The 18,198-nt window shown below is 39.6% G+C and overlaps 1 protein-coding gene across 3 annotated transcripts in view; it reads left to right on the top strand.

Moving 5' to 3' along the window:
* Nucleotides 1-18,198, top strand: part of IL18R1 (interleukin 18 receptor 1) — a 39,949-nt gene that overhangs the window by 10,206 nt on the left and 11,545 nt on the right. For all 3 annotated transcript variants that reach the window (XM_077134903.1, XM_077134905.1, XM_077134904.1), the window contains exons 3-7: nt 1,762-2,005; nt 5,401-5,566; nt 8,071-8,224; nt 10,570-10,632; nt 16,670-16,790. In XM_077134903.1, coding sequence (XP_076991018.1) covers nt 1,762-2,005; nt 5,401-5,566; nt 8,071-8,224; nt 10,570-10,632; nt 16,670-16,790 — 748 coding nt within the window. The remainder of the gene's footprint in view (nt 1-1,761; nt 2,006-5,400; nt 5,567-8,070; nt 8,225-10,569; nt 10,633-16,669; nt 16,791-18,198) is intronic.

Here is an 18,198-nt window from a genome sequence, read left to right on the forward strand (position 1 = left end):
CCATATCCCTTACTTTGAGAATTATTGCTGAAAAGGTAGCAGAGTTAGGATATTGATACTTTCAGATAATACAAAGCCACTCTTGGGGAATATTTCCTTAAGTGGGTTCACATATTGTTGAGAGTGATTTGATGCAGTACTCCCAGATGTTAAACAGATGTAGTAGATCTGTCTTCCTCATAGGGAATGAGCAGTCAAAAACACATAAGTGAAAAAGCAAGGTGTGGGAAAGTATGTGGCATGGGCCTCATGTCCTAGAGACATACACTAATAACCTTGCTTCCACATCTCAATGAAAACATGATGTAGGCACAAAACTACCATACAGCCTTTCATGGAAGGTTGGAAGTCTCAGCTTCCTGTTCTTTTTCTTTAATGGAGAATAAAGCCTTCACTCTAGGCAGAAGTCGTATTCTAAGTGTAGAATTCATTTCACCAAGCTGGTGTTAGATGATAACATCTCACAATTGTCCAAGCTCAGGAGAATCCCAAACACAGACATCGTTCTGAAGGGTTTTGCTTTTTTCCCTCGTGATAAAGAACAGGAGTGCCTAACCTGGGCAGTCCACACATCTTGAGCCCCACTCATTTCTCCAGTGGAAAGCCATTTCTTACAAGCATTGTGTCCATCAACACACCCTCAGGTGTTAAATAGAAGGGAAGATACCTGCAGCTACGAGCTGCCTACGGTCTGTGGTCTTTCAGCTGCCAACCATCGATTCCTGGGGAGTATGTGTTCCAGGTTGGGTGTCTTCAAATGATAACCACCCTGAAGAGGAGCAAGCACCTAAGTCGGCTCAACAATTGTGAATTAAAATCACACCGGTGCTTTGAAAAAAAAATCCCTTAACTGCAAGCAGGCATTTCCTCCCTGCCCTCAGGGAAATTCTCTACTCAGTGTTAGGATCTCATTTTCAGAAAGGGTTGAGGGTCTCTGGACCCCTAAGATGACAGGATATGCCAGATCTGAACTACAAGAAGCACAGAAGGAGGGGCAGGCACACTCTCCCTACGGAACTCGAAGGACTGGAAGGGTTTTCAAAGCCAGAGTGTCTGGGTTAGTTGAGAAAGAGGAAGAAAGAAAGACAGAGAGGGAGAGAATGCTCAAAGAGGGGAAACAGACAGACAGATTTTGAGTGATATATTAATCAATTCTTGATTACCTGCATGGTAACCTACAGCAATAACTACTTTACACAGACCCTAAACTACATAAGAACACTTCTAATTACCACCACACTTACACGGGGAATGATTAGGGAGATTCCTTGAGAGCAAGATAAGTGAGCCTTTTGATGCTGCAGAGGAAGCACTAAGAGGTCTCCAGGGCTCTTTTCTTCCTTTCACAGCAGGCTGTCCTCAGCTGGGACTGTTTAGGGATGAGAACGACATCACTGTGGCAGAAGTGGCTTCCTCTATAAAGAAGCTATAATGTATAATATTTTCTTCTTTTCAAAAAATTACACCACACTTTTCTGCCCTCTCCCTATTGTAGGTTAAGTCATGGTTCTTTCCTGCTTGGAAGTAGCTATGGGAAGCTTTGGCTTTGTGTATGTTCTAAAAATGCCTTTTCCTGCTTGCTTCCTAGTGGTGATAAGATTGACCCTAAAAGTAGAAAACTCACAGGAACGTGACCCTGAGTTTTATCAGGGCTTTCTTACTAACCCTGCTTCTTCCCTTATGTATTAGAAAAGAAGAAAAAAAATCTCTAAAATCTTGTTTTTGTTTTTTTTTTCCATTTTGCTTAATAACCCTTTGTAGAAACTTGTACGTTACGTCCCCATATTACTGCAGTTGAAGGTGAACCTTTCTATTTGAAATATTGCTCATCTCTTCCTGGGCATGCAAGTGAAAAAAACACGATCAGATGGTCCAAGAGCAGTGGCTCCCATGGGCACGTGGAGCTAAGCCCAAGAAGTTCACCCAGAATTGCTTTCCGTGGTTATGTTCTGGAATTCTGGCCAGTTGAGTTAAATGACACTGGCTCTTACATTTTCCAAAGGGGGTGAGTATTTCTTTTCTTTATTTTGGCATACTTCATAACATTCAGTAAGCCATATATGCAGTTATCTGAAAGGTCAGCTAGTCCATTCATTTTTTTTTTCCTTCCCTACTCCTAGAACACCAAGTAAATGTTTCGTTATTGAAAATGTAAATTAAATGTAAATTAAACCTCCCTATGTTTATTTTCTTCGCAAATTCAGAGTATACTACTATGTAGAATTTCCTTTTAGGAGATCCTAACCGAGATTAGTTGAAGACTGAATAAAAGTCAATTTGAAATTAATCTGCTCTTGCTGTCTAGATCCACTGGTCCAAGGAAATGAATGACCAGAGCTTCAGGATGTTACTAGCAGGTGGTCAAGTGGGAGCAGTGTCTGCTTATGTGCAGTATCACAGGCTGGGTGTGGGGGGTGAAACTGGGGTAGATACACCCTTGTCCAGCTTTCTAGCAGTTTGGTGGGAGGCCAGTGGCGGTGCTGGTGAAAGCGGTGTGTGTGTTTGACAACCAACCACAAACCACAGCCAAGGGCAGTATGAGGAGTGGGGGTAGCAGAAAGGGCTTTGCAGGGCAATCAGGTGGCCTACTCAAGGCAGAGCCCGAGTTTCCAGCAGGAATCAGGAATCTTTAGTTCGGTGAAATGAGAGCAACCAACTGAAGGAGTGAGGAATTATTACTGAACTTGGTTCTCTTTATATATCATTTGGTGAGGTGGAGAAACAGTAACTGGGCCAGGAATCTTCTGTATGATTGACTACTAGACTGTTGATGACGTAAGGTTTATCTGGTACACCTGTGGTACATTGATGTATGTATGTAGGTAGGTATTTATTTGTGTAGAGATTTGACCCTGAGTCCTGACATCAACAGTGCCCTGAGAATTGAGCCATGATATTACCCATGTGGTTTGGGGGCACAAAATTAGGTCATTTTGGTTTGCTTCTGTACACAGGAACTCCCAGGAGTCAGAAAGACATGAAAGAAATATTGTTTTTAACTGATGGCTTTTATGTGAACTTTTAAGAAAGATGACCCCAGAAAATAGGTCACAACTGGGTCTCTCTGCACCAAGCTAAGGGGGAATGAATGTAGTTGCAAATGGGATAGAGAGAAAAGGAAGAACTATTACCCACCTCTCTAATCCTGATGGAATAAATGCATGATAAATGAATAAGGTCTTCTATACAGGGCAGAAAGAACCAGTCATCCAAGAACTTCACTTGGAGACAGAAAGTAACAGAGAACATTTACCGTCCTTCTGACATGCCTGGGTGGGAAGCAAAAATAGAATCATCAGATAGAGGTAGCAATGTCAGAGAGATGTGGGGGTGGGGCATAATAGAGACTAGGAGAGGGAAAGGGAAACAAGGTGGCCAAGAGTGGGTATGGTGATGAATGTTGATGGATGATGATGCTGATGAATAAACATGGGACCAACATGAGGGTGGATGGGGAGCCTTAGAAGAGTTTTGAAAAAAAAAAGGCATTCTAACATAGGAACAGACTGTTTTGGACACCTAGGAATACAGGATATACAGAAGTCTTCAAATACAGTGCAGCTGATTAAAATATACCCTGTTGGTGGCAGCTGTGTGTGTGCATGTGTGGGCATGCATGTGTGCATGTGTGTGTGTGCACGTGTACACGTACAGGCCAACCTTTGTGGTTTCGTGTGGGATCCATCAATGATCAAACACTGTGCCTGCAATTCTCCTATTAGAACTGTCCTTTAGTTTTTAATTGTTTATTTTTTCACGTGGGCAGGCACCAGGAATCGAACCCAGGTCTTGGGCATGGCAGGTGAGAACTCTGCCACTGAGCCACCATGGCCCGCCCTTTAGTTTTTAATTGTTTATTTTTTGTTATTCCTTGAATGGATCCAGAGACTAATCTTTCATCCTACAGTGAAAAGCATTCTTCAGATTTAACTTTAAGGTGAAGTTAACTAAGAAAGAAGGGGGATGCAAGAGAGAGATTTCAATGAGAGAGGAAAATAAATATACAGAGCAAAGCACATGTAGAACTCTAATAATCAGACCCTAGGCTGTCAGGCAGCAAGTTTGGCTCACTGTGGTCCTCCCAAGAGTAGGTACAGCTTTGTAAATCTCTACTGAATGTGGCCAGGAATGGCCTTTGTAGCCAGGCTGGACTGGACTTGCAGGGGAATCAGGTGGCCTACCTTTGGGTCACTGAACCTTAGCTTCACAAGAGCCTTTGAGCTCCTTAATAACAAGTATAATGTGTTGCTTGTTTTAGCATTCCCAGTATGGTGTCAGGGACATGAAGACTCTGTGACCAGTCCATATTTGCTGAGGGTTAGGAATTGAGGAATGCAGAGGTAGAGAACCTTATGGCTTGCTTGGATGGGAGTAGGCAGGGGCTCTGTTCCTTGAAGCAAAGGGACAGAGATCTAGAGTTTCATCTCTACCTTGTCAGTGAGATGAACTCAGGCAACTTTACAAACACACTTGACAAGAGAAGGCTAGCAATGAGATTTTAAATGTTTTACAAGGCCAGTTAGCTCTACTATGTTCCATGACGACCAACCCACCTCTTTTAACCTTTATGTATCTATTGTTCTCTCCAGCCCTGGCCAGGCTTGCATAAAGTCATATCCAAGGTGAAGGGGCCAGATTCACCTCGATTTGCAAAGCATGGTACTGGGCTAAGTACGCCCGGCCTTTGCATCCTGGCCCCATCACCTTCCAGGGGTGTGACCCCAGGCAAGATACCTAACCTCTGAGACATCGCTTTCTCATCTGAGCTTAAGGAAAGTAATCATCTCCCTTGCATGTACATCGTGTGGATCCTGGGATTCAGTGATTGCTAGTCTTGTCTTCCTACTACTCTATTAAAGGGGACCTGGAAGGACCTAAGGTGGGCACACATTTGTCAGGTACACAGGACAACTTAACATGCTTCTACTGAATTTAGTATATGAATTTATTCATCAGCTTATGCAAACATCAGATTTCAAACATATTCACCAAATATACTGTCAATTTTTCCCTTTCAAACTAACTTTTCTCAGTAAGATACTTAAAATGCAAATACAATCAAGCTAAGGGCAGCAATTTCAGATTTGGCTTACCCCGAAAAATAAAAACCTTATGTACATATGCACAAATACAGAGACAATTTCAGAAGTTTGTTTATAGGCCTCATGAAGCCATGCCCCATCCCCTCCATTCTGGGTTAAGAATGGGTCTCTGAACTTGTCCATCTCCAAAGGTCCTTGAACTCAGAGGAGACAGAGCAGGATCGGGACCTAGCATAATGAGTTTCTTCATATAAACATAAGGGGAAAAGTTTGTAGGACTGGTTATTGAGGGAAAGATGGGTGGTATCTCCAAAGTCTCTGTAAAAATTATAAATACCTTTAAATCTTTGTTTCATAGAAATGATACCCATAACTGGAAACTAAATGTCACCCAAAGAGATAAACACAACTGCTTTACCAAAAAGCAAGTAATTAGTAGAACTGTGGAAGTTGAACAATCTTTGCGGGTGTCCTGTGAAAACAGTTACTATCAAAACCTGGTCAACAGAACTTCATTATATAAGGTAATGCTTTTAATATATTTTATTAAGACTGGATTAAAAAGACAAATTTCCCAAATGATGGTCTATTGGCCATGGGACATTTCAGTCTTCTAACTTGCAGGCAGTGTGACCTAGCCTGGCTTACTTGGCCTATGTGAGCTAAGTGACCTCAAAAGGGTTGTGGTAATGAGCTAACATATATAACATGTGTAACACAGACCTGACCCATAGTAGGTGTTCAATAAACGATGGTGACTTCCTTTTCCCTGCCCTTGCTTCATTTTCCTTCACTTTCAATAAGTTAAGTTTTAGGAATAGTCTAAGTGTGTTCATTTTCTTCTGTTACATTTAATTAAATTCTAAATTTCCATGGTTTATTTTTCTGAATATTGAAATAATGTGAGTTCATTATGAAAATTTGGAATATGAAAAAGACATATAATGAAGAAAGCAAAGAATCATTCATAATCCCACCAGCCAGAGACTTTGCTGTTTTTTCTGTATAAGCATCTACCTGTAAAAAGTGGTATTTTTTTATCGTTTATATCACCGTTTTATCTACAAAAGAATTATATTGTGATCATTCCCCTACATCTTTATACTTGCTTCCAAACGTGGGATTCCATTGTGTATGTACTTGATTTCCTCTTACTAATTCCTTGCTCCTGGACATTTGTGGGTTTCCTATTTTTCACTATTATTAAAAGGGTATTTCTATACTTTCTCCAAAGGTCTGTGTATATTTGATTTTGTCCTTCAACTAAACCCCTAAAAGTAGAATTACCAGGTTGAAGTCTTTGAGCCACATTATCCAGGGTGCTATGCCCCCTTAAAACCCTACAACCATTAAAAAGACCCCCTCTATTCTCACACCTTCACCACACTGGAAAGTAATAATTTTAGGACGTTAGAAAATGTAGTATGCAAAATGTCTGTAAGTCTTTATGTGCTTTTGCATTTCTCTTCTTCATAATCAATTAAACCTCTCACATATTTATTGCACCTTAGCATTACTTCTTTTTTGAATTACCTGTTCATTTCCTTTATCTATTTTCTTCAGTTGGTATATCTTTACCTTTACTGATTTGTAAGAGACACCTCACATCCACCCCTTAGCAAACTGTATTATTTCCATATTCAGCAAAAACCTGAATAATGTACTCTTACAGAAGCTTTAAGGAGATGTGAGAGGGTGAACTGAACAACTTGGGAAAGTTTCAGCAACTGATGAGTTTCTAGAAACTTTTGTTTGTATCTTCTGTGTGAACACTGTTTACTTGTGATTTTTCAAGGACCACTCTTATCTGAAATGCTATTTAAACATTTGAGTCAGTTGACCTCAGTTCATTTCCTGTCAAACGTACATTAGATATGTTATGCAGTACATGTAAATTTATGAGGTTCAGGATACTGGGGTTTAAGAAACCCCAAAAGGCAGATATTTAAATTTAGAAAATTGATGCATCAGGGATATTTTTAGCCAGACGATTCACCGCAGTGCATTCTAATCAGTAAAGATACTTAACTGTGGTGACCTACCTGATTGGGGGTGAAACAAGCAAGCTCGATCCATAAAAGAATGAAAAAACCGGCATGGAAAATGAAGCTTCTCTGATAATTTAGAATGTCTTGGAAAAAATAAGCTTGGGTTTATAAAAAATTTGAGTGAGACACAAACAATTTGCTGATGTTGGATCTACCTGTGGGTACATCTCACACCCATTTAAGTGTCCCCTGGGCCTCGCCTCAGTTGCCACCAGCTTTGGGTGAGGAGTCTGGGGGGCGAGAGGCTCTCAGCAGAAATAGTGTCAAATTCTTAGGATCAGGGATGCAGCTTCCCTCCCCTTCCAGTCCCAGGATGGTTTCTGCACCTCCCTATTGGTGATTGGAAGCTCGAGGAAAGGAGGTGACTTTTTTTTTTTAATTCTTGTGACAAATACGGAAATATGTGATAGAGAGATAGAGATTGAAGATAGAGATATGTGCCTATGGGTTTGAGTAGTCTCAGTGCATTTTCAATCCGTCCCGCTTCTTCCCAGACCGTCAAGGAAACTCTGCAGTCTGGTGCGGGGTCTCAGCTCTCCGAGTGAGTTTCTCTGCTCCGGCCCCTTCCACCCACCCCCGGGGGGAGGGGGCACGAGTGCGGGCGTGCACGGAGCTGGATGTAAGGCTCACGAAATAGTGTTTTGTGGAAAGTTTTGACGCAAGCAAGGACTTTGTTGTTGTCCTCTCTCTTTGTCTCTCTCTCTGTAGTGTGTGTGTGAGACAGAGCGATTGAAAGAAAAGGATGAGGCAGCAGCAGTGCCGCTCTGTCCTACCTCCTGGCGTGTATTAATAATGATAATGATAGTAATGGAACTAGGAGAGCCTACCAAATCCCTGGGACTTTTACTCAGCAAATGTGAGATTTCCTTCTGTTTCCCTTTATGTCTAAAAGTCTTTCATTTTAAAAAGTTTGCATTATTATAATGTGAATACTACTTTTACTTAACTATTTTAATTTGCTTTTTTGAAAAAAAAAACAGGACTGTGAAAAGATAGCAGAGAACAATAAAAATCCATTTATACGGAAGAATGCAGAGTTTAAAGATCAGGGATTCTACACCTGTGTGTTTTCCGTTTATCATAATGGAAAACTGTTTCATATCACCAAAACCTTCAATATAACGATAGCTGGAGGTAAGAAAAACTTTAGAATCTGGAAGAAATTGTAGTATATGGATAAACTGAACTTTCTTCTAAAGTGGCAAAGGAAGTTGTAGATAGCTTAACTGGGGCTATGAACTCATCTGTGGTCCAAATATAAAGGTCAAAATTCTTGTTTCGGTGTCCATCCATCTGGCAGAAAACATTTGTTGTTTTGTTTCCTTATTTAGTAAATGCAAGTTTATATCGGTGAACCTCTCATGAGTCAGCTCTCTCTTTTAGAATTTGAGTAAATTTGGAATCATCTGTCATTGAATTAACTTTTTCACTCAAATATTTATTGAGTGCACTTATATTCAGTAAACTGTACTAAGGCAAGGGGAACAGAGAAATATGAAATAGGAATTAAAGTGGGCCATATAGCGTTCTCAAGGAATTTACAATCCATAAGTAGCAATTAGCTGCATGCAGTTTCTATGATACATGAAACAAGGGTCATTTGTGAAGGATCGGAAGGGCACAGTGAGTTTCCGGAAGGAGGACAGATGTGGGGCACAGTCTGAGTCTGGGTCTTGATGAGATGGATGGGCAAGAGGGCATTCCTGGGAAAGGACACTCCAGGGGCAGAGAATGAGAGGAGTGACGTGAGGTGGGGGAACCATCTGTGCGTTTTGTGAGGATGACCAATTGGCCAGTTTGTTATGAACCCATATTACCAAAGAAATAAGCACATCACAAAGCACTTCAGTCCACATTCTTGTGTTTGGTGGTTGAGAATCATTTTTCCCATACGGTCCAAATATGCCTCCTCTTAGCTTTCACCCGCTGTTTTTTTTTTTTTTTTTTTTTTTTTTTTTGCCTTTAGTAAATGCCTGGCCCCTGCTTGAAATAACAGTCCTTCAGATGTTTGAACATAGATGGCTTCCCCATTCAAGACTTTCCTCTCCATCATTAACATTCACGTGTTAAAACCCATGTGAATGACATTCACCAAAATCGTGGATTGACAGTTACTAACTCTCTTTTGCTTTAGCAACACCCTTTCCTCTTCATTTCAACCATCCGGTTATATGGCCCTACAACCATGCATTGCTGCAGCAGCAGACAACCACAAAATCAGTGGCTTAAAATAGCACGGATTTATCACATTATTGTAAAAGCCAGTGAACTGTAAAATCCAGTATTGTCAAGGTGCATTCTTTCTGGAGGCGTTAGGAGACAATCTGTTTTCTTGCCTTTCCCAGCTTCTATGAGGCCCACTTGTTCCTTGGCTCATGGCCCCTTCCTCTAGCATCTTCAAATCTCTCCCCCTCTCTGACCTCTGCTTTGGTCTTCTCATTTCTTTCTTGGACTCTTTTTTAAGGACTGTTGTGATTAGGTTGGCCCTTCCTGGTTAATCCAGGATAATCCCCCCATCACCAGATCCTCTCTGACTCAGTTCATCATTCATAAAATGGGACAGTAATGGTGCCTCCCTCACAGGGTTGTCTAGAAGAGTGAGTGACTGAATGTCCTCAAAGCATTTAGGGTGGTGTCAGTGACGTAGAAAGCCCTCTTAGTGTTAACACCTCCCACTGTCGCTCCTCCCTCCCTCCGCACTGTGGCACATGCTATTCTCTGCCTTAGCTGCCCATTTTATTTTCATTATCTTTTTTGGAAAACGCCAATTGCATCTTTCAGGCTTCAGCTCCAATATCTTTCCTTCTCCATGCACCCACCACCTCTTGTTCGTATTTCTGATTGCTGTCAGAATTGCTTATATGTCTGTCTTTCCCAGTAGACTGAGAAGCTTCTGTTATGTACTTTCAGTCCAGGTCAGAAGTGACTCAGGAACAGAAGTAGGACTGAATCTACAGGTGTGGGTACCCAGCAGAGCCAGGAGCAGGGCGAGCCAGGCATTGGGGCACAAAATTAAAAGAAGCAGCTCTGTCAGGTCTGGTGGGGGCAGGGCCCACCCTGGGAGAGCTCCCCCTGTCTCTCCAGGTCTGGGCTCTGCCCTCCAGGAGAGCAGGTGGGGTAGCGAATGCAGAGCAGAAAAGCCTCCCAGCGTGACTCATCTTGTCAGTCCCACGTTATCTTGGGCCTGACAAGTCTCCTTGAAGAGAATTTCTCTGGCTTTTAGCTGCGGTGAGCAGAAGCCACACGCTGGAGTTGGGAGAAAGCCAGATCCCTTCTTCCACCTTTGTCAATCTTGAGTTGATAGGAAGTGAGACAACAAACTATCAACTGCAATCATTATTTATAGTGTATACAATTAAAGTCAATGTAAAGCGATAACTGTTAGAATCATTGTGATATTGAACAAGGATATTATTCTGAATGTTTGTCTTAGTGAAGCTCTATACAGCACTAACGTGTTTTTCTTTTCTTTTCTTTAGATCACAATAATATAAATCCAGTTATTTTTGGACAAGAGGTTAACCATGTGGAAGTGGAATTAGGTATATTTTGACATGTATATGGTCTGTATTTATGAGTGGGGGAATGATCAAGTCTTCCAAGGGTAAATCTGGTTCAGTTTTGATCAGTAGTCTCTATATTTGGTCAGGAAAATTAAAAATCTGAAAGATGGCTATTGTTTGAATATTGACATCTTTAGACTGATTGACATGAGGAGGCTGTCCACAAGTCTGTGGACCTGACTGGTTGGTAGGCAAGGCTGCTCAACACCCTCTGGGGGCGGCAGGGGGTGGAGTGGGGCTTTTCTTTAACTGTTTCTAAGATCATTTCTAAATACAGAATTTCAGTGAAAACACCTTGAGAAAATGATTCAAACTTACTGTGTGGTTTAAATATTTCATATTTTTATGCACTTTTAATCAGTTGGTTGAATTTATTGTGCATTCAGGAATTATCTGGACAGATCTCATAAACCAGTGTCTGGTTGACTTATTTCTTTCAAAACAGAGGGGAAGATCTTATACTATGTTCCTACTACAAATCAGGTATTGTGCTAGGCCATGATGATGTATCAATAAATTAATCCTCCAAATAGCTCTGAGTTTGTTTATCCCTATTTTATAGATCAAAAGCCAGATACTTGGAAAGATTTAAATAACTTGTCTTGAGCAAAACCATTGGAAAGGGGCAGAACTGAGATTCAAGTCTGTGTTGAGAGTTTCCAAACTCCATGCCTTTTGTTCACAGTAATTGATACGGGGGCAAATGCCCCATATAGTGCCTTATACATATATCAATACTGTGCCATCGATATGCGTTGTTTTCTACTTTGATTGATTTCTGGTCTTATCTTTGTTATTTCTCTTCTTCTACTCACTTTAGGCTTAATTTGCACTTCTTTTTTTCAAAGCTTGTTGACATGGACAGTTACAGAATAAATGTCATTGATCTCTCTTGTATATACATTTTAAGCTCTAAGTTTCACACTAAGCACTATTTCATCTGTTTCTAACAAGTATTGCTATACCATATTTTTATTTCTATTCATTTTAAAGCATTTAAAACAATTGGCTTTGTGATTTCTTCTTTCATCTATGAAATATTTGTGTTTTTAAATTTCTGAGTATTTGGAGGATTTTCTAGTTAATCTGTTATTGATGTGTGCTTTAATTCCATTATCTCTAAGTTTATACTGTATCATTTCAATCTTTTGAAATTTGTAGTGACTTGCTTAAGGGCAACATGTGATATGTCTTAATGAATGTTCCAGGTGCATTTAAACCAAATATGTATTCTGTAGTTTTTGGTCTTATCATCCCTTAAATGTCAGTTAGGGGAAGGTGATTAATAGGTTTGTGCAAAACATCTCTATCCTTACAAGCCTTTCTTGTGCTTCTGTCAGTTGCAGTACTAATTTGTTAAGTTGCTAGAATGCAATATACTGAAATTGGACAGCTTTTAAAAGGGAATTTAATAAGTTACGAGTTTCCATTTTGAAGACCGTGAAAATGTCCCAGCTAAGGCACCAACACGAGGTTGCCTTCATTCAAGAAAGGCCGATGGGTCTGGAATAGCTCTGTCAGCTGGGAAGTCACATGGCTGGCATCTGCTTGTCCCTTGCTCCTGGGCTCAGTTGCTTTCAGCCTGTGTTCCCATAGAGGTTCCTCACTTTGCTTCTCCAGGGCCGGCTTTCATCTCTTGGCTTCCCTGGGTTCTCTCCAGGTTCTGGCTTGCTTAACATCTCATGGCAACATCTGCTGGGCTTCAAGCATCTCCAAACATCCATATCTCTGTTCTCCAAGCATCAGCATCTGTGTCAGCTCTGCTCAGAAGTTTCTGTTGGCTCTGTTGTTTCTGGCTCTCTCCAAAATATTTCCCCTTTTAAAGACTCCAGGAAACCAATCAAGACCCGCTTGAATGATTGGAGTCACATCTCTACCTAATCCAAAGGTCACATCTACGATTGGGCACATCACATCTCTGCAGCGATAATCTAATCAAAAGTTTCCACCCTACAGTATTTAATCAGAATTCAAAGAAGCTACCCCCATAAGATTTGATCAGAATTAAAACATGGCATTTCTGGGGTATAGATTTTCAAACCAGCACAGTTGCCCAGATAAGTACATTAATAACTCAAACAATTATGGTCAATTTGTCTATATCTGCTTTAGTTATTATATAAATATATGACATAGTATTATTTAAATATACAGTTTAGTTTTATATGAATATATAATTTATATATGAGTATATAACTTTTGCTTTATATATTTTGATGCTATCTTAAGGGTACAAACCAATTTATGCCTATTGAATTAATACCTTCATAATTATGAAATGTCTCTTTGTATCTATCATCATGCTTCCTACCTTAAAGCTCTTTTTGATTTTAAATAGTCACACTAGTATTCTTTTGTTTGAGACTGGCATGTTTTACCTTTTTTATATCCTTTTGCTTTCAACTTTTCTTTCTCCTTATATATAAAGTGTACCCCACATAAACTACAAATATTAAGATCATTTTTGAAATCCAGTCTATGTTGTGTTTGGTCCAATTACATTTAATAAAGTAAGTTGCTTTGAAACATCTCATCTTGCTGTTTTCTAGTCGTCTCGTGTGCTGTTTCTTTTTTCCCTATTTTCCTTCTGGATTAATAAGGCGTTTTTCTTTGTTTTATTATATCAGCTTGGTTAGCCTTTCAGTTACACAGTCCTGTATCATTCTTTAGTAGTTTTTCTAGTAATCCCAATATATATCCTTGTCTTATTATGATTAGGCAATTGTACACATGGGTGCAATTACAAATTCACAGACACGCAAGAACCTCACAGCAGTTTAAATTCATCTTTCTTCCTTACCTTGTGCTATTAGTTTGTATATTTCTCTTCTTGCATGTTATAAACCTCACAGGACCTGTCATTATTATTGTTTAATCCATCAGCGTTCTTTTATATAGATCTATATGGCTGCCCTTTTTTGTGCTGTTCAATTATTTATACTTTTCTTTGCTTTCATCTGGGATTATCTTCCTTGAGTCTGAAATAATTCTTTAGTAATTTCTGTAGTGTTCTTTTACTGGCACTGGATTCTGTTAGCTGTTGTTTCCCTGAAAAACATTTATTTTATCTTCAGTTTGAAGAGTACTTTCTTTTGGTAAAGAATTCTAAGTTGGTAGTTTTTGCCTGCACTTTAGAGATGTTCTTTTACTGTTCATTGTATTCTATAGTTTTTGTTGAAAAACTACTTTTTGATTTTATTGTGGCTACTTTGATGTATCTTTTCCTTTAGCTTCTTTGAGATTTTATCTTTGATTCTGATGTCCCTAGGTATGTTTTTCTTTGAAAAATATGTTTTCTTCTTTGGGTTCCATGGAACTTCTTTAGTCTGCAGCTAGATGTATTTAATCAGTCTTGGAAAATTTTCTGTCATTCTTTTTTTGGATATATCTTTTGCTCATTTCCCTCCTTCTGAAACTCCAATGATATGTATTAAGTATGTCCCACATAGCTCTCATGTTCTGTTCTGTTGTTTTTATTTTATTATTATTATTTATTTATTATAAATATATATATATACCCAATATATAAATACACATATAAGTATATGTATTTATATATATATATATATATATATATATATGTTGGTAAACCCAACATTGTTGGGTTTACCAAATAACCGTGCATAAAGCAGATTCTCATACACCATCCCATCACCAGCACTTTACATTGGTGTAGGACATTTATTACATTTGATGATAGCATATTTTTGCAATCATACTATTAATTAGAGTCCATGGTTTAAATTAGAGTTCGCTGTTTGTATAGTGTAGTTCCATGAATTATTTAAAAAATTTTTATTCTGCTAGCATACATGCAATCTAACATTTCCTCTTTTAATCACATTTAGGTATATGTATTTCAGTGCTGTTAATTGTGTTCACAATGTTTTGCTACCATTGCCACTATGCATTACCAAAACATTTCCATCATCCCTGTACATTTTAAGCCTTAAGTTCCCATTCCTTATCCCTACCCTCTCTCCTGGCAACCTACATTCCACATTCTGACTCTATGTGTTTATTCTAATTGTTTCAAATCAGTGAGATCATGCAATATTTGTCCTTTTGTGTCTGACTTATTTCATTCAACATGATATCTTCTAGATTCATCCATGCTGTCACATGTGTCAGGACTTCATTCCTTTTTATGGCTGAATAATATTCCATTGTGTATATATAGAACATGCTACCTATCCATTTATTGGTTGATGGGCATTGGGTCGCTTGCATGTTTTGGCAATTGTGAGTGCCACTATGAACATTGGTGTGCAAATATCCCGAGTCCCTGCTTTCAGTTCTTTGGGGTATATACCAAGTAGTGAGATTGCCAGGTCATCTAGTAGTTCTACACTTAGCTTTCTGGTGAACTGACAAACTGTCTTCCAGAGTGGCCACACCATTTTATATGACCACCAGTAATGAATGGGTTTTCCTATTTCTCCGTATCCTCTCCAACACTTGTTTTTTTTTTTTTTTTTTTTATTAGCAGTCGTTCTAATGGGTGTAAAATGGTATCTCATTATGGTTTTGATTTGCATTTCCCTAATGGCTGAATGATACTGAGCATCTTTTCTTGTTTTTTCTGGTCATTTGTATGTCTTTTTGGAGAGATGTTTGTTCAAATCTTTTGTCCATTTTTTAATGGGGTTGTTTTTGTTGTTAAGTTGAAGGATTTTTTTATATATATATATTTTCTAGCCGTTAATCCTTTGTCCTGGATTGTCTGCGTCTATAGCTTTTTATACTGCTTTAATTATCTTGCACTGATTTTGCCTAGAGGGCAAATTCTGTAGGAGGGTCACCTGGAGAGAATTTCCTATGTCAGTCTTTCCCAGCCAATAGGATCAGGGCCCACAGAGAGGCGCAGACTGGGTCCAAACTATCTTGAGGGTACTTCTTAGTGCACCCAGATCTTCTCCAATAGCTTTCCAGGTCCGCCCAGCTAATGCAGCCCTTCAAAAACTGTCCACCACAGCCCTGAGGAAATGAATCTTTCGATCTCCACTGCCTCCACCCCTGTCCAGGAGGGTTATAAACAGTAGCTCCCCTCAGAGCAGGACCCAGGGATCCAAATTCACTAATCAAAATCCAGGACCAGTGATCAGCCATGCCCACCCCATTCTTGGGCAAGAGGATTTTTATGTCCCTTTCTATTACCCGCAAGCTGGCTGGGGACCGGACCCTATGTGGTCTGCAGAGTGGGTGAAGGATGGACACCATAGCTGTTGCGCAGAGATAGCAATTTACAGTTCTTTACCGCAGTCATCAATCTCTTCCTCTGGCTCTTCCCTGGATGTTGTCCAGTGTTCTTCTGGCTGCCCAAGTAGCGAGCAAATGTCCTGTGGGAAAAATGGCAACACGTTTCTGATTCTTCTGTATTCCAATCCATGACCCCAGCCCAAGTGGTTGTCAAAAGCTCCACCAGACTTTTTCTTCTCTACGAGAGCCCTCTGTTTATTACAAACCAAAGAAATTTCCACATGGAATAAAATGTCTGGCAATCTCAGCTCTTCTAGGAAGGATGTTTTTCTGGCTACACTTGCATTTCAACCACTTTCTTTGTTTTCACTGCACTTTGAGAACTTTAATAATACATTTTTTCATGTGATTTGCCCATTTTGTTTTTGTAGACATTGCAGTGGGAGTGATGGCCTGACACTACCTACTAAACTATGTACTGAAAAGAATGTCTCCAGGCCACATAGAGTGTTAAAAATTGATTTACAAATAAATCTTTGCAAGGAAGCCAATTCATATTTTGATGATAACTTTTAATTGCTGCCTCATCCATAAGCTTAATATTTTTTTTCGTAATGTAGCACTATGATACATAATAGGTTAACATACATTGATTATATTAATTTGGAACCTTTGGAAAACCCACCAAAATCTGCTTTCCTGGCCCCACTTACCTCCCAGCTCTGGGCCCCTGGTTTCTACACTAAGATTAGAATGTGATGGTGAGAACAAAAGAATAAACTTAAAATCACAGCACTGACTATCAACTTTTACCTAGGAAAAAATGTACAGCTCAACTGTTCTGCTTTTCTAAATGAAATGGATCTGGTTTATTGGAACATCTTGAAAGAAAATGGAACAAATCCTAATGTATATGAAGAGGAAGAAATGAGAATTAGGTACGTACATGAGAAAAAAAATACTGGACTCCTGAATAACTGTTGTGGTGATTTGGGTTAATTTAAATTACAATATAATTTATGTATTTCATATTTATAATTTCCATACTCTCCGTTTTGGTTTGCTAAAGCTGCAGGAATGCAATATATCAGAAATGTGTTGGCTTTTACAATGGGGATTTATTAACTTACAATTTACAGTTCTTAGGCCAAATTAAGGCATCAACCTGCTTCTGAAGATAGGCTGCTGGCATCCGGGACAACTGTGTCATATGAGAGGGCACATGGCTGGTGTCTGCTGGCCCACTATCAGATTTCATTGCTTTCAGCTTCTGCTTCCAGTGGCTTCTTCTTTGTATCCTCCCAATCTTCCCTTAGCTTCTCCAGGGCTTTTCACTCTAAGCTCTCTCTGGGTGTTTCTCTCTGAGCAGTGTGGGCTTCTTCTGTGTCTTTTGTCCTCTCATATAGGGCTCCATTAAAAAAATCAAGACCCACCTTGAATGGGCTGGGTCACATCTTAGTTGAAACAACCTACCCAAAAGGCCCCATCTACAACAGGTGTGCACCCACAAGAACGGATTAAAAGAATAGGGCCTTTTCTGGGGTACATAGCAGCTACAAACTAGAACACTCAGTGTTAATGGATTATGCAGAAATTTTTGGCAGAGGTGTAAACTAAAAAATGAAGGTCAATGAGGCCTATAGCATAACCTTGTGAAAGCAGCTTTTGGTCAGAATCTGATGGGAAGAGGGTTATTATTTAAATATCTTATGAAAAAGCAATTTCATAACCACAGTATTTGTCTTTTGAATGTATGCTAAGTGCTTTATTTTCACAAATGTGCCAAGGAAAAGATCAGATCAGGAGTCTAGAACATGTTTAAATTAATTTGGGTCCTGGCTGTCCAGTGGGTAGGCCTACCTGAGTTGTCTACAAGCCCTTTTCAGTGCACAGTCTGGCCCCTCACCCAGGATTCAGCACGTGATTAGTGTCTAATTCAGCTGAGTTGCACAGCTCTCCTTGCCAGCACCTCTGAACCTTAGCATATCTCCCCCACTGGAGTTCTGCACTTCCTCCTTCTAATGATCTGTTTCTAGCCTTTGGTGGGATAGAAGACCAATCAACCAAACTTATCAGAAATGGAGCTTAAGTAAGAGAACAGAGAGGTTTTTCCTTATAATTGGGTGCATAGACTTTTTATGTCATTTGTTTCTACTTCTCAGTGGCATTTTGAGGCTTACTTCTGGATAAGACATCAATTTTAGATAACTGATATATCTGGATCGGTGACTTTTATCTAGAGAATTATATTCTAAAGCACATTGGAGGCGGAGGCTATAGTGGGTTCCAAGTCCCAGTTACTGGGGACGGTGACACCTAGAGATGTTTATCACATGAGTTATGTAC

Source organism: Tamandua tetradactyla, chromosome 17 (genome assembly GCF_023851605.1).
Source record: "Tamandua tetradactyla isolate mTamTet1 chromosome 17, mTamTet1.pri, whole genome shotgun sequence".
NCBI classification, from domain to species: domain Eukaryota; kingdom Metazoa; phylum Chordata; class Mammalia; order Pilosa; family Myrmecophagidae; genus Tamandua; species Tamandua tetradactyla.